This window comes from Colius striatus, chromosome 3, assembly GCF_028858725.1.
Source record: "Colius striatus isolate bColStr4 chromosome 3, bColStr4.1.hap1, whole genome shotgun sequence".
NCBI classification, from domain to species: Eukaryota; Metazoa; Chordata; class Aves; order Coliiformes; family Coliidae; genus Colius; species Colius striatus.
The window spans coordinates 46,531,914-46,549,076 of NC_084761.1; the positions used below are offsets into that span (position 1 = coordinate 46,531,914).

Below are 17,163 nucleotides of genomic sequence, written 5' to 3' on the forward strand. Positions count from 1 at the left end.
ACTACTCTTCAGGTTCACCATTTTTCACAAATCACGATGACCTTGAGTATCCAAAGCTGTCAAAGGTGCAGGTCTATCAACGAAAATGTGCCCCCCAGAAAGCTGTAAATCTATATACAAACCCACTGAAAAAACAAAGTGACATTTCTTTGCTGTCACTGGAATTTAACAAGTCATAACCCCCTCCAAAATGGAAAGAGTCTTGTTGATGGGTATCCACCATTGTAAGAGACATGCTGTTGTCCCTATACAGTTGAGAGAAATCATTTCTCTTCAAACATCTGAAACACATGTCCAACCACTGGTCACACACTGCAGCTTGACCATCTCATAGTGCTCACTACTAACTCTATAACCAGATTGCTTGATACAACTGGGCCTCTTTTGGACTGAGAGCACCCAGGCAGGAAGGGACAACTGTTCTTCCCGGAGTTAAGTTAGGACTGATAGCATTCTGTGGCCTCCACCTAGATCAGGTCACATAGGAACGTGTCCAGGCAGGTCTTGAAGGCCTCCAAGGAAGGAGACTTCACAGCCCCTCTGGGCAGCCTGTTCCACTGCTCCATCACCCTCACAGTAAAATAGCTTTTTTTTTATATTTAAGTGGAACTTTTTGTGTTCCCATTACCCCTTGTCCTGTTGCTAGCTACAGTAGAAAAAAGGGATGTCCCAATCTCCTTACTTCCACCATTTAGATATTTGTATCTCCCCTCAGTCTCCTCTTTTCTAGACTAAACAGCCCCAGTTCCCGCAGCCTTTCCTCATATGAAAGATGTTCCAGTTCCCTGATCGTCTTGGTGTCCCTGCGCTGGGCTCTCTGCAGAAGTTCTCATGCAACATTGTAGTAAGTCCCTAGAAAAGAGAAAGCAGTGGAAGTACCTGATTTACTAGCCTAAAAGAAGGTTATATTAAACAGCAGACAGAATCCCTCAGGAGAATATTCCTTCTCATTACACCTTGAAGTAAAGGGAAAAAAAAATTAAAATGCTAAGAGTTCAAGATAGAACCTCAGAGCTCCACTGCTGCCAAAATCCATCCTTACTCCATTATCAGTTCAAAACCTCCCTGCTAGGATAGATGGCCTCCTTTCCAATCATGACCCACAAGCACAACTATTATTCAACAGCTCTGTCCAGTTTCTAAGGTGCATAAAACCCAGCGTTGAAGCAGCGTTGGCTCAAAGGGATTTCAGAGGATGTGAAATCACTTGAGAGTAAGCATTTTTAAGTGGGCATGTTGTTGAGATGTACTCTTTTTGATGCAGAAAGAGGGGAAAAAAAATGAACGAACAGAATAGTGCTCTCCCTCAAGGAAGTAAAAAACACAAACAATAAATCCACTGGGGAAATCACTGTCTTGATACAATCCTCCTTGAAACGTTCACGTCAATTGTCTATGTGCAGTGATGAAAAATAACGTTTAATCAATCTCCTCACTACACTGAGGTTCTCAGTCCTATATCTCCTGCATTACTTTTTCTTTGCAAACTATACATTACTACGTATAATCCAAACACTTTGCTCCACACTGGTTACCTTTCTACAGCAGTTTACACTTTTCTGGTTTTGGATTCTTAGTATCGGAAAAAATGAACTCCTATAAATATTTTTAGCTGTGGTTGTAGATTTGGCTGTATAAACAAGTGTAAACAGGTTTCCAAGCAAATTAATTAACCTGGTGTGCCTGTCGCTACAGGTTCTCTTACCCCTCACAGAGACAGCAGGTCATTGCCACCCTGCACTCAGCCCAGAGGAAGGGCCTGCACACCCGCAGCTGATACCACTGCTTTCAGTACAGCAAGGCTGACTTTACGGCTGTGACAAACTGGGCCATACAGGTAAGTCTGCTATTTGGCAGCATGAGGCACTGGTGTTTTCTGATCTGATCCTGCAGGGCATGGCTGTGGGGAGCTAAATCGGAAAAAAAACCCAAATGCAACTAGTTTTCTTCCATTAAAAGAAAACCCTAAAAAGCCCAGAAGTGGCTCACCAAAGAAGCAGGGCCAGCTTAACAAAAAGAGTAGAAAACTTCATCCTTGGATGGAGGGAACAGGACCATGCCAGCTACAATGCAGGCTGTGCTATGATATGGAGTAACATCCTAGGTCCACTCACTAGCTTATTTAACAGGTGCTTAAGGGTGTAACACCACAATGGAAGGAAAAATCACCAAAGAGAGAAAAGTTTCCCAAATGCTAACCAGTCCAGGACTGTCAGCTTGAACTTGCTTAAGTTAAGGAAAAATTTCCTGTCTCTTAAGATTTCTTTGCCTACCATGCTCATTTGAACAGGCTGTCATCAGCACCTCACCTACCCTCCTGACTGTGCTCACCAGACACTAGTGGAACACAGGCATTATCTTCCATTGCACACACCAGATGATGGGGAGAGCTGGAACTTCAGGGCAGCCTGTGCTGGGCCCCACAGCAGTACTATGGGAGGCTGAAGGTCCTCACTGCAGGCTGAGCATGGGGACTCTTCTCTCAGTGCATGACATTTTTTCGCATGTCTTGAGAACAGGCTGCCATTAAGTTCCTTCTCTCTTCCACAACACAGGTCACCCAAAAACTTCAAAACACCTTTTGTATGAGGAATAACTATGCTTACCTGCTTTAGGGATCAGGACAGCACAGTGAGAAGGAACAACAAATCCCAGGTCACTCACAAGTAAGATGACTGGGATTCCCAATTCAGTATTTTATTTTCTAGGCAGGACAGCTTTACAAGCATGCAGTTGGTTATCCAGCTTATTTCAACACGCTAGTAAATAATTTGGGTAATTCCCATTTACCTTACAACAGCAGCAAATATTTCAAAGGAACTGAACCTAACAAACAGATAGCAAGAATCTCTGCAGCCTATATAAAATCATCTGAGTTGAGGTTGGGGCAGAGCTGCTCGCTGAAGATGTTTGGTCTGTTAATAAATGGTTTTATCATCACCAACTAATACTATACAGGCTGAAGATGCATTTATGAGGAGTTTTACATCAGATATCAAAATGAGAAGCAAAAAATGCAGAGCAAATCCTACAAACCAGCTAAAACCACCACACAGGAACTAAAGACAAAGAATCATCAGAATAATTTTAAGTTGCAGGCTATCTAATTTAGCATTGACTCCCAGTATCTTGCACCAGAGACTTCAGGGGAAGGTACCAGAAACTACGCAGTGGGTGTGCACATGAGAAGTCTTCCCCTACCTAGTCCTATGCAAATTATCAGTTCACATCACGACTCAGAAAAAAAATGTCCAATTAGAAAGTTCACCTAGCTGATGTAACTGAATTATTTTATAAGATTATCTACAAAACATGAACAATTTTACCCTGAATTATAATTCTGACAATGATGTTCACCGTAAATCTCTGAATTGAAGATACTCCCTCAATGAGGTTGTCAGAACTTTCACATCCAAAGGATTAGGCTATGTGTTTTACCGTGCATTTTAAAGTTCTTTTAAAAAAACAAAAAAACTATTCGACAGACACCAGATAGTCCTTTTTATATAAATTAAGGACCAAACGATATTATCACTGTGGTAGCAATTGAGGATAGCTGAGGCCTACAGAATATGTTTAACAGGAGTTGATGGCTGTATGACAACTCGTATTTAAAGGACACAGAAAAGCTGTTCTTAGAGCAACAAGTTTCCCGGTGTTTATCAAAGCCAAGCAACTCCACCGCAAGAGCTGATGCACACCGAGAAATGCATAGGGTGGAATTTGATGAGCACGTCTCATTTAGTCCCACTAACGCGAGAAGGGACCGGCAAACCTTCGGCCAGAGGAATAAACGTGCACCCTCTCACGAAGGCGACGGCTGCTCTGTGGCAATCACGTCCTGCGCTACCTCCAGCCACGAGGAGCCGAGAGGCTCCGGCCCCACGCCGGCCTGGCACCCCCCGACTCCAGCTGTCTCTCCCTGACTCCGGGCGGGGGAACTTTCTGTGAGGACAAACGGCGAGCTCTCCTCCCCGAACCTTGCGGGCTGGGAGGTACAACCCGGGCACGAAGGGCCAGGCCCGGGCAGGCGAGGAGAGCCGGCTCCTCCGCCCCGCCGCACGCCCGGAGCCCGGCCCCTCGCTCGCAGACCAGTCCCATTTGCTGACTGGAAATCTCGTTATAGGGTGTCTACCCCGCTTGCACGTTTCCTCTCCTGAAGCACGGCAGCGTTGCGAGCAGCCCGCCAGAGAAAAACCCGGCCCGCAGCGTGGAGACGGGCAGATTCCCATGGGGCTCTCAAGGAGAGAAGGAGGCGCGGGGAGCCGGTGGGCAGCACGGGGGGCCTCACCTGAGAGCAGAAGTAGGAACCCTGGATACCCAGCTTGAGGCAGGTCGGGCATTGCAGCTTGGCCTCACTGCTGCAGCCGGCCGTCTCGCAGACACGGATCTCCACCGCCGCCATGCTGCTGCCGGGCTGCTACAGGCGCGGCGCGGCGAGCGGCGGGGGAGGAGCCGCCACCCGGAGGTGCCGCCGGCTGGGCCGGGCGGGGAAGGGACGGGAGGGGAGGAGAGGAGAGGGCCCTCAGGGTTGCGCCGCGCCGCTCAACTCCTCCCCTGTCCGCCTCTCCCCTCCCGCGCAGACGTGGCACCACGCCGGGGAGTGGTGGTCACAGTCGCAGGTGCACTTCAGGAGCCGTAGCTTGCCGAAGAGGGGCAGGGAAGACAGCTGGGGACGGGGGAGCCCCGGAGACAGAGGTAAGGGGAGAATCCAGACCTCTGATTCCCCATCTCCTGGCTTCAAGTTTCGTGACACGCCGTCGATCAGTTAATGTGTAAAAGATGTTTGAGATCTTATTTTCCTTTCCTGTTGCCGTTACTGAGCAAGATCCTAAAAGGCACGTGTGTTTTGTGTCTCGTGAGACGTGCACTGGAGTTCACTGTATTACCTTTCCATCTGACAGCACGGAGGAAGTTCCTTATCCTCAGTTCTTGTGATTTTCATCAGTATCCCAATCTTTTCAAGCATATCTTTATTGTGGAGCACCGTGTTTGTCGGTAGGGCTGCCTGTGTACTTTATAATAGTTCTTTTGCTCTGTTTTCAGTTGTCTTTTTGGGAGAGAGAGGAACCACCACAAATTTGGTAAGCCAATAACTAAAACTGGAAAAATAGGTTGCAGAGTCACAGTGGCATTATCACAGGAAGAACACTTTTTCTTCTTGGAAAGAGAAAGATTAGATACCAGTGACATGTCATAAAATAAATGTCATTAATGCATACATTATACTTCTGTCATTTACATCCCAAAAAAGAATACTTACTTTGCCTGTAAAGCTAACTGTGTTTATTTTCTCTGAGTATTGATGTCAAAGCTATTGGGAATATGTACTAAAACATCTCTAATTTAATATCACTGCAAGACACTTTTACTGTTTCCTAAATCAAGTTGCATTTAAAAATAAAAGTTGAGAAATGCCTATGAGTAGGAGAATAGCTGCAACAGACTTCAGAACACATTATTGCTAGATCCAGGCATTAGTTATGGGATCCCACTCCTGTTTAAATTTTAGTTGTCCCCCCACTAACTGGCAGGCACAGCCAGTTGATTTCAGTCAAAACTTTGCAGAATCAGATTCTCTCTGCTTCACAGAATCACACAGAATCACAGAATCTTAAGGGTTGGAAGGTAGCTCAAGAGATGATCTAGTCTAACCCCCTGCCAGAACAGGACCACCTAGGGTAGGTCACAAAGGAACTCATCCAGGTGGGTTTTGAATGTCTCTAGAGGAGGAGACTCAACAACCTATCTGGGCAGCTTGTTCTAGTCTTCCATCACCCTCACAGTGAAGAAGTTTTTCCTTATGTTTGTTTGGAACCTCTTATGTTCCAGCTTATGTACCCATTGCCCCTTGTCCTGTCATTGGACATCTTTGAGAAGAGCCTGGCCCCATCCTTCTGACATCCGCCATTTAAGTACTTGTAAACATTAATGAGGTCATTCCTCAGTCTCCTTGAAGTTAAAGAGCCCCAGCTCCCTCAGCCTTTCATCATAAGGGAGATGCTCTACACCCTTCATCGTCTTTGTGGCCCTGTGCTGAACTCTCTCCAGCAGCTCTCTGTCCTTGAACTGAGAGACCCAGAACTGGACACAATATTCCAGGTGCAGTCTTACAAGGGCAGAGTAGAGGGGGAGGAGAACCGCTCTAGACCTACCGCCCACACCCATTCTAATACATCTCCTGATGCCATTGGTCTTCTTGGCCACAAGGGCACATTGCTGGGACATAGAATCATAGAATCATGGTCATCTTGCTGTCCACCAAGACCCCGTGATCCCTTTCCCCTACACTGCTCTCTAAGAGTTCTTTCCCCAACCTGTGCTGGTATATGGGATTATTCTTTCCCAGATACAAGACTCTACACTTGCCCTTGTTGAATTTCATTAGATTTCTCCCCACCGAACCCTCCAGCCTGTCCAGATCTCATTGAATGGCAGCACAGCCTTCTGGTGTGTCAGCGACTCCCCCTAGTTTAATATTATCAGCAAACTTGCTGACAGTGCCCTCTGTTCCCTCATCAAGGTCATTAATGAATACATTGAACAGTACAGGTCCCAGTCATTGGCTTCATTGTCTACACCAATCCTTATTCTGATCATAGTAGACAAAATATTGTCATTTCCTGGCATCCAGATAACTCCCTGTAAAGTGTGATTCAAATTCCAAACTATAATCTCAGTATTTTCTGCAATTGTTTGCTACTCTTTGTGGTCTTCTTGCCCCATCTTTGATTAAAAATATTTGGGTATCTCCCAGGCCAAAAAAAAAGAGGTTAAGTGAAAATTTCCACATCCTAATTCCAGAACAGAAAAGCATACATCCTCTTTCTTTGTCAGAATAAGTGTAATCATATAAGCATACTTGCTATCTTGTGACAATATTACTTGTACAAAGTGTCTCAGTAGCCCAGCTGCTTACAGGACCAAGGCGACAAATAACAAAGGATTTGGTCCTGGTTTGTTGTATGATAAACACTTTCACTAGCATCATCAACTACCTGAAGGAATTAGATGCCATACTGTTACTAAAGTATAACTGCAGGTCAACATCTGTCTTCCTGACAGTTCTCACCTTCATTTCTCTAGTAGTGATAATTCTCATATCTGCTCATTGTTTGTAGGAAGAGAACACTATGGAGAGTGAATTAGGAAATGTTTTTAAGATGCATGCAAAATACGAAGATTTCAACTCTTGTTTTCTTCCACAAGTGACAATATCTATATATTGATTTATGCAGCTCATGCTGTAACTCTGAAGACAGGCAGCCAACTGCCAACCAACATCATGATACATCTTTAAAGGACATATTCACAGATTGTGTTTTCACATGTTCCAAATACAAGTCAGTAGTAAAGGCTTGGTTTAACATTTTTAAAGCAAAATGTTACTGATCAGGCAGAATCATTAGTTCTAAATGACCCATGTTGCTAGCAGGTATTGTGCTGTGTACAGCCCATAAAAAAATCAGTGCTCCTTTTCCAAGTAACCACCAAATCAAGCTATCAAGCAGGGCAGGACAGGTACTTTCGTACAATTAAGTTGCAACATTGTACCATTTAAAGCATCCTGAGGAGTTGTGGATGTCATTTACCTGGTTAAGCAGGGTTTACAAGTACTTGGTGCCACGGACATGGTATAAAAAACCTAAGGCATACTGGTTGATCTAGTTCAGTGTCTTCTACTCATATGTCATCAGCTGCTTCTGGGTGAGATTTCAGTATAATTATGATTAATACTTTATGATACTTTACCACATATTATGAGTATTTTATTCACACATAATGTCATGTCTAAGTATAACTTTACAATCTTTATGTATTTGTATCTCTCAGTATCCTTATTGGGACAATGTTGGTGTATGTGCTCATTTTGTAGTGGTTGACAATGATACAGGTCAGGAGAAAAAGAAGAATCCCATTCAAACCAGTAGACAGGGTTCTTTGTGTTACTCAGAACTGAAGCGCAAAGTAAAAACATGCAGTTTCCCAGCTTACTTGGGGAAGTCAAGTATGCCTATCTCAATTAATCAATTATTACAAATTTAAAAAATATATGTAATTTAAAGAGCAGTGAGCCCCCTAACTGAGGAATTAAACTTGATTGCTTGTCCTGCTCAGTGTTTGGAAAGAACACAGACTGCATTTGCAGATCAGCCTAGACAACAAACTCGGAAAGATTTGACATAAGATTTATTTTGTTCTTGATGTGATGGTTTTTACTTTTAAACAGCCCTTGATTATAATCCCCATTGTAAAAGAATATGTGGATTCTGTAGTATTTTAATGCCTTTGTTTTCCAGTTTGGCCTTGATTTTCTGATTTGATAAATGAACCACTTTACACCTCCTGGACATCCATCCGCTGCCATTTCCCATTATCTGGTGGCACACTCATTCTCACCAGAGAAGTTCACTGACCTTTGCTGTGACCTTCTGTGAGTAGAGCTCTTTTTTCTCTGTCAAGCTTTTCATGTAACTTTCTAGCTGCCTGTCCCCCTGTGTCATAGACAAATGCACAGAGAGGTGCAAGAGTCAGAAATTTTACAGCCTATTCATGATCCTTGATTTATGTCAATGCTGTGTTCCTGCTGTCCTCCCAACTCCTCCAAAGTGATGCAAGGCTGGGAGTGCATGAGGTTAGCAAAAAAGGGCAGGAGAGATCGGCGGTGTCTCATGGGTCAGATAGCTGCTGGAACAAAGCTAGAGCAGCTGGCAGCTAAGACAGCTGCTGGATAGAAAGAAAATGGCCACAGAATTTGACGTTATTTAATTGAGTGCCTTAACTCACATTCCCCCTTCTCGCTTTGCTTCTGTAGGTTGCAGTAGTGAGGGTGGGCAATCGAACTTTCTCAGTGAAGCTCTTGGGTATAGTAGCTGTCTTCTGTTCCAGCTTATTGAAGACACAATTAAATGCCTCTTTGTTTAGCAATAGCTGAAACTGCAAAAATACCACCCAGGAGCTAGACCACATCCAAATGTGCACTATTATGGCTTGACCAGATGGTGCAGGCACATACTGAGATTCTCGTACCCAATGCAACAGTTATGTAGGTTGTGTGTCTGTATGTGCATATTAAAAAGAGAAACTGCAAAACCATCACAAGTGCACACAAAGACAAATAATCTTAAAGATGGCCACCAAAGAAATACTTAGCATGGTTATAAAAAATCAAGCCCTTGTAGGAAATAGTACCAGAAAAAAAGTCAAACTTGTGGTCAAAGGAAAAAAAAGACAACTTTGTAAACATCCATTGTAAATGAGCAGAGTTGCATTGTTGCATTAAAGAAATATGTGACTCTATTTTTCCTCTTTAAAGGAGAAATTGTGTGGGATGTGTAAGTCAGCCTAATTCCATACTTCACAAGAGGCTCTGATATATTGTAAGCTCCAGCATCGTTCTTACTCCTTCCATTGGTGGAGATACAAACTAAACTGCTGGAAGTCCCATTGCAGCCACAGTTCAGACCAGAGCAGGCTCACTCAAACCTCATTCCAAGCGTGCTTTTTCTAGTCATAGTGAAAAGGAAAATCCTGTACATTCTTTTGTTTTGCTTGTTCAGACTGCACTGCCTCTTACAGAAAACATATTAATATAGTGGATTAAAATTTCTGCTATGATTTAAGAATGATTTTCTCAGTATTCAAGGACATTTTTCCGGTATCCAAGAATTTTAGCTGTTTTCAATATGGGCATATGAAATTGGTCATTTATCATGGAAACAAGAACAAAGGAAAGCAAGCTGCATGTTTTTAAACAAAATTATATTTTATAAAAAGCACTTGTATTTAATCAATAAGTTGCAAGCTTTAAAAAGAGAAACTCCATTGCTTGTAATATTTGAAAGAGTCCATGAATGTGTCTTGAGGGGATTAAAAAAATATTCTTTACTATGGAAACACAATAAGAGTCACAGACTAAAGTTCTGGTCCAATGAATTCAATGGGAATGTTACTGATATCAACAGGGATTTCACCCAGTTTCTGTCATCAAAGTCAAGTTCATTTCTAAACATAGACTTAATAGTAGTAAAGTACTAACAGTATTTTGTTTCCACTTTAGAGACTGTGGACAATGCTACAAGACATGAAAAATTCTTTTTATTTTCAGGTTTCAGAATCAAACTAAGAGGATCAGATTTTTAATCACATAAAACACGGTGATTCTAAAATTGTTGTATCACTGATGTGAGTGATCAGCTCCATTTCCACTAAAATCGGTGAGATACAGATGTGCAGATCAATTAGCTCTTGTACACCTCTGACTTTGATATCATGCTTTGCAGAATTAAATAGATATTCCTAACAACTCCTTAAATTCACACTGAAAACTGATAGACCCCCTAAAGTGTGTGACAATTGCCAAAGAAGAGAGAGCCAACATTTCTTTACTTCAGACTCTTTTTTTCCACTACAACTTCAAAGAGTTTGATTTTGTGGTTGTATCTGCGATACTTCTTTGCCTTCTATCTTAATTTTCCTTTTAGTTTTAAGATGATATCACTTGCAAGGCAGCCACTTCACTTGTGAGGATCTTGTTTATGTGTGTCAGTGACTTGAAGAAAAGATTACAGTAGCTTATAATCCCCTCGTTGTTATTACAAGTTGTTGGATAACATCTGATGTCATCTTTAGAGGCTTTGTGCCTCCATAACCAAACAAATCAACAACTCGTGCTTACTTCCTATTTGTGTGGTAATAAGGTAGACCATGTTCTGAACTCAGAGGTACTATATTCATCTATCTAATTAAACACTGTTAGTTCTCATACCTGTCTTACAGAAGACTTTATGCTTTATCCCCGCATTGTGTAAGAAAAATGCAGAAGCCAAATGCTCTGCATTTTTTCAGTATCATTTGGTGGTTAACGCTCATTTAGAGTTCTTCTCAGTAAAATGACATCCAAAGCCATAAAATGTAGGTCTGTACATTTGGTTCATTGAGAATAAAGATACAAAGTTAAATGCAGAAGAAGCCAAAGATAAAATGATCAGAGAGGAAGAGGATTCTGAATGGATTATCTTTATTTATGTTAAGAGACTTAAAGGCAGGATTAAAACAGGCAGTCAAAGAATATGCATGGTTGCCAAACAAGCAAAACAGAATACCAGAACCATCTGACAGCATATTAGGCAAATAAATAGGAAAGTTTATTAATTAATGTATTCATGTGAAACAGTCTGAAAGAATTACTAGGAACCAAATTTTATAAAATAGCTAAAATGAAGAGTTTCTCACTGGACACAAAAATAATGCTTCTGCGTGTACTGACATACTTTCTGAATGTGCAGATTTAATAGATTATGTTCTGATTTTGCCATCATAGCACGACTTAACATTATACAGCATAGAGAGAAATATTGTCTTTCTGAATTTAAGTTTTAGCACCAATATCACAGAATCACGTATGTCCCAGTTCTTTTACTTTGAAAACTTTTTCAGTATTTATTTTATAAAACAGTATGACAAAATGCTAGGAAGTTAAATATCTTTTTTCTTGTGTTTTTCTTTAGAGTTGTCAGGTGGCAGATAAAACATTGCTTTATTGAACTCTTTGCCTTTGTTGTGTAAAAATCAAATCCTAACATTACAATGAATTTCAGAAAAAAAATGAGTAGAATGACGGTTTCAATACATTTTCATTATAACCAATGGCCATTCAGTGATCTACAAACAAGTATAGTAGAAGGCAGCTTTATGCTGTCTTCCAGTAGTAAAGAAACAACACTTACAATACCTTGCAGAATCCTGTTGGTTTGGAAACTCTATTCTATTTTTGTGATTGTGTACTGATACTACCTTTAACAGATAATTTTATTAAAACATTCCCATATCCATCTATTGTCTGAAGTCCTGTAGTGAAGCCATTTGCCTGAGTACTGTAAGCACTTCCCAGTATTTTTTCTGCTGGCAGAGCATATCTGTGCTGTGGATTTACTTGCATCTCCATAAACATTCTTCCAGTAACAGTCTCTCAGTACCACAGCCCCCATAAGAGTCACTGAGCCAGGAAACATTTTAGTCAATGTTGACCAGATTTCAGAATAACAGGAAGTTCTTGTCCCCTTAAAACCATTTTGGTTTTGGAAAAGCTCCTCTTTAAATCAAATCCAATTAACAAACTTAGGTAATAGATAATTCAATTCCTGCATAGGAGCCACACACCTGTTTAACATCTTTATTGATGATCTGATGATGGGATAGAAAGCACCCTTAGTAAGTTTGCAGATGACACCAAGCTGGGTGGAAGTGTCAATCTGCTTGAGGGTAGGGAAGCTTTACAGAGAGATCTAGATAGGCTGAATGGCTGGGCCAAAGCCAATGCCATGAGTTTCCACAACAACCCCCAGCAGTGCTACAGGCTTGGGGAGGAGTGGCTGGAAAGCTGCCAGGCAGAGAGGGACCTGGGAGTGTTGTTTGACAGCCAGCTGAAGGTGAGCCAGCAGTGTGCCCAGGTGGCCAAGAAGGCCGATGGCATCCTGGCCTATATCAGGAACGGTGTTGTTTGTCAGCAGGAGCCGGGAGGTGATCATTCCCCTGTACTTGGCTTTGTTGAGGCTGCACCTTGAATACTGTGTCCAGTTTTGTGCCCCTGTCTCCAGGAAGGACATTGAGGTGCCGGAGAGGATCCAGAGGTGGGCTACCGATCTAGTAAAGGATTTGAAGCACGTCTCATATGAGGAACGGCTGAGGGATCTGGGGCTGTTTAGCCTGGAGAAAAGAACGCTCAGGGGAGACCTTATCGCTCTCTACAACTATCTGACAGGAAGTTGTAGTGAGGTGGGGGTTGGTCTGTTCTCCCTAGTGAAAACCAACAGAACAAGAGGAGATGGCCTCGAGTTGTGCCAGGGGAGGTTCAGGCTAGATATTAGGAGGAATACTGAAAGGGTTGTCAGGCATTGGAATGGGCTGCCCATGGAAGTGGTGGAGTCACTGTCCCTGGAAGTATTTAAGAGGCAGTTGGATGTTGCACTTTCGGAAACGGTCTAGTGGTTGGTAGGGCTGGGACAAAGGCTGGACTCGATGATCTTAAAAGTCTCTTCCAGCCAAAACGATTCTATGATTTTAGAGTACAAATAATTACTGACTTGCTCCATAATTAACTAACTCAATATTGGTTCTACAAAATACAGCAGGACAGGAGACTTTGTTGTTTGTGTGTAGATTGTGCAAATGTTGTCTCTTGATATAACACAGAGACTAACATTTTACACATTTTCAGTGTGTCCTCCAGGAAACAGCTTGTTAGCAGCCCACAAGACAGCTTTTGACTTCACCCTGAGTAGCATTCTGGATCCTGTTTGAAAACTAATTTGAAGAGTCACTCTGACAAGCAATATTTTCATTCAGTATCATTACAGGAGCAGTAGCAGACAAAACATTCAGCAAATTTGTCCTCAGTTTCAAAAACAGGAACTGTGTAAAAATGAGAGCCTTTGTTAAAAATTAACTTTAAAGGTACAGCTAAATTTAATTCTTAGAGGCAGGTGGGAAGGTATTTTAAGATGCACATTTTTGAAACTTAAGGTCTATACGAGCTTGGATTATTAAGGAAGGCTTAAGAATGGGCAAAAGGGAGATAGCACAGGTAAAACAGGCTAAGGAAGGATATTAGAAACCAGAAGCTTCCTTTTAAAAAAAAAAAAAAAGTTGAAATTATGCTGAAATGAAAAAAAAATACGAAAAATCTACATATTCCTGCAGATTAACTATAAGAAAACAGTTAGATTCAGTCTTGCTCTGAGGGATTAAAGTTAGTAATAAATCTTTCTTCAGTCCTTAGGAACAGGAAGCTTTCCAGAAACCTACTGGCCTAATTGATAACCATAGTATCAACAACAGCACTCAAAGGAAACAAGGCCGTTGCAGAGAAGTTCATAAACTGTTTGAGTCAGTATTCACCAGTGGATAACCTGGAAATGAAAGGGATTTTGAAGAGAGAACAGATGAAACTGGTAAAAAGAACAGTTAAGAGACCACTAGCACCAGATGGAAATTGGCAACAGGTGTGTGTAACTACAGTTTGAAAAGTGTACACATAGCCAGTGTCTGCAGGATGGCACAGGGGATGTCCATGGAAGACAAGAGTGCCTGATGGGCTGGGGCAAGAAGTCTGCTCTCTCCCTCTTGCAAATCTATAGAAGCTGTGGTGGGCAATAGAACTGGTGGATACCTGGATAAACATTACCTACTTTGAAGAGTCAACATTACTTTTTTACAGGGGAAACTGTGCTTTATGAATGTACTGAATTCCCTGTAAAGTCAACCTACATGTGGAGAAAAGTGGCTTATATAGTCTTAGTTGCATTTCCAAGGGACAGATACAGGATTGCTTATCTGTCTGAAGCATCTGAAATATTTATCTCTAATCACATATTTCTCACCTAAAAAGCTGTTTCTCTCACCTCCTCAAGAGCACCTTCCTTAGATACCTATTTCCCTTAAAACCTAGTGCTGAATAAGGTGAATCTCAATCCCTCTGTCACCTCCCTTATCTCTCGGGAATATAACTTCTTACTTCCTTTCAGTCATGAGATGAGCAGTACTTTCCTGACTCTGGAAAGTGATTTAAAGGGAGAGAGCTTTAACAGGTAGATTTCTAAAGGAAATTTAAAACATTTTAAGCACTATAATTACAAACACTGTGTTCCTCCTGCTGTGCCTGTGTTTCTAGGTCATCCTGAAGAGGGGATACCACAAGAATGTGCAGGAATGAATCTGATCTCAAAGCCTGAAAACACCCTGCAGCAAATGAACTCTTTCACAGGTAAAGCAGAATGGATGCATGTGGATTCCTTACCAGACTTTCTGTGCCAGGAACATTTCAAAAAGAAAATTAAATGCCTCTCTTTGGAGGCTCACAGGAATTTTGTATCGCTACAGCCTTTTCTCATGGAACCAACTTGGCGCTCAAATATACTGTTATCCTTCCTCTATTGCTGTATTTCTACTATTCATCCGATCAGGTGCTCTTCTTCTGATCATGACTTAACTCATGAATAGCAGTCTAAAATATGGACTCCACTATACTGCTTAAAGTTCTCCTTAAATGTCTGTATTTTAGATCTTTTGTAAATTAGAAGTGCTGTGGCAATTTAAATACCCATTTAGCAGCCTTTCAATCTCCTGTGGAAGCATACAAAATTTCACTTGTGGTAAGTCTCACTTTGTGCTTGATTTCTGCAAGGCTGCACCATGCTATTTGCACACAGCAGAGCAATAGCTTTTTTCCATAGTGGCTGGAATAAATTTCTCAGAAGTTCTAATTCATTTAGTCAAGGGCCAGGGGCTGGGGAAAATGTAACTGCTTTCAACCCCTGTACTTATTATTGTCAGAAATAGAATTCTAACTGGTAGTGGAAAGAGACTGAGTCAGTTAAAACCACAGAACAAAACAGCAGCAGTGTCAAGGGTTAAGACCTCTTGATTTTAAAATGACAGACCTTCTATCTTTGTCTTTTCCTCTCTTTGAGAAAGCTCCTTCTCTCAGGATTCTGTATTTGGATATACTATATATTCTGAGCAAATAGGAATAGACATGATTGCTCTCCCAGAAACTAGCTTTAGAGTTGTTACAGACACAGGAATGCTGGATGTAAGCCTGCCTCTCTACTGTCAGACACATCCCGACTGAGGGAAAAAGACAAATCCGTGTAGCAGTTCATTTGTGGGCATGACAGCAGATAAAAGCCAAAATGTTGCATGGGCCACCAAGCAGCGGATGTTTGGCTAGAGGACAGCGTGTCCAGGTGAGCCTCACAGTGCCTTAAACTGACAGACAGGTTTAGGAGATGTGGTGCCCACTGTTGTTACCTGTCCTTAGAACCAAGTACAATTCTTGACACTCTGAATTGTTGGAGAGAGACTGTTTTGTACCAGACAGAGAGATGTGCCTGGCATTTGTGAATTTCTGTGCCTCGTTTGCCAACAAACAAAGCAGTCAGCTGGTAGTCTTGTATGCCTGTGCCTGCTCACTGCGGCTGCTGGGAGGAGGTCTAGCTGAGTATACCTTCTGCTCCCTGTGGTACAAGAAGGAAATTTGGGTTTGTGAGCTGAGACCTGCAGCACACTTTGACCAAGTTTGTAATATAGATTATTGGACCATGTGTCCAGGGCTCAACAATTTGGTCAAAACCTTCAGAACTTCAGCACCCTTAAACATCAATCCTGTCTAATCCCTCCTTGGCTGAAGAGCACCTCTCCCATCCCTCCTCCCACAAGCCTCAAACGAGCTCTACTACCAGGCCTGGGAAGTCAGATTTGGTGGCTGAGAGTAGCGTGAGTTTCCATGTTTGCATCCTTTCACAACAGAGGTCTTAGATGGTCTGGGTCTACCTCTGCTGATAGATGCCTACCTGCAGAGTTGGGGAAATGAGGGGACAAGATGGAAGTGCCTCCTACTTGTCTCTTATCCTATTAACTCCTATTTTCTCATGCAGGGAAGGCATCCCACCTCCTGGCTTTGTTCACTGCTGTCCTCCGCTCCCCTGCAAGGAATCAGACCGTACCCAGACACCAGCAGCCTCGGGCTTTGTGTGTGCTGGTGTTCCCAGTGCCACACCGCAGCTGCCGTCTGCCCGTTGGGTTTGAGAAGCAGCAGGTTTCTCCGTTTGCTGTCTCTTTTTGGCCTGGTGAGTTTAGATCAGCGCCCGTGTCTTCGTCCAGGCTGAGTACCGAGTCGATTAAATGTGGAATCGGCAAAGGATCACAAATAAAGCGCGTGAAACACTGAAACCCTGCACTGTCCGCAGCACCTGTCAGCCGTGATGTGTTTAAATGGGCACTCGGACGGCGGCAGTTTTTCTTGGGGAACATTGAGCAGCTGAAAACGCGCCTCTGAAGCCACCCCTTCCTGGCAAGCACAAACGAAAAGAGCCCCGGGCCCGATGTTCGTGGGAAAATGGGCTGTAAAGCGGCGCGCGAGGCGTCGGGCCCGGTCCGCGCGCGCAGTGAGGCAGCGCGTGCTCGCAGCTCCCCGCCACGGCCGCCAGGGGGCCGCGCCGTCCGCGGGGTTTCGCCGCGGCCGCTAGGCGGCACTGCCCGCCTCTTCCGCCCCACGTGACCGAGCCTCGCCGGGAGAGGTTCCTGGTCTCCTTCGCGCTCGGCGACTACGGCTCCCAGCAGGCACCGCGCTCCGCCCGGGGCCCGGCGGCCGGCGCCTCCCCT

At 43.0% G+C, this 17,163-nt stretch overlaps 2 protein-coding genes across 5 annotated transcripts in view; one reads left to right on the forward strand and one right to left on the reverse strand.

Annotated features, from left to right (window-relative positions):
• Positions 1 to 4,431, reverse strand: part of METAP1 (methionyl aminopeptidase 1) — a 31,648-nt gene extending 27,217 nt beyond the window's left edge. For all 4 annotated transcript variants that reach the window (XM_061991755.1, XM_061991754.1, XM_061991753.1 and 1 more), the window contains exon 1: positions 4,292 to 4,431. In XM_061991755.1, coding sequence (XP_061847739.1) covers positions 4,292 to 4,343 — 52 coding nt within the window. In that variant the 5' untranslated portion in view covers positions 4,344 to 4,431. The remainder of the gene's footprint in view (positions 1 to 4,291) is intronic.
• Positions 4,404 to 16,729, forward strand: LOC133625154 (uncharacterized). Its single transcript, XM_061993197.1, has 3 exons — positions 4,404 to 4,698; positions 14,672 to 14,764; positions 16,437 to 16,729. Exons 1-3 carry the CDS (start codon positions 4,404 to 4,406, stop codon positions 16,727 to 16,729), a joined length of 681 nt encoding a protein of 226 aa, XP_061849181.1.
• The last annotated feature ends 434 nt before the right edge of the window (positions 16,730 to 17,163 follow it).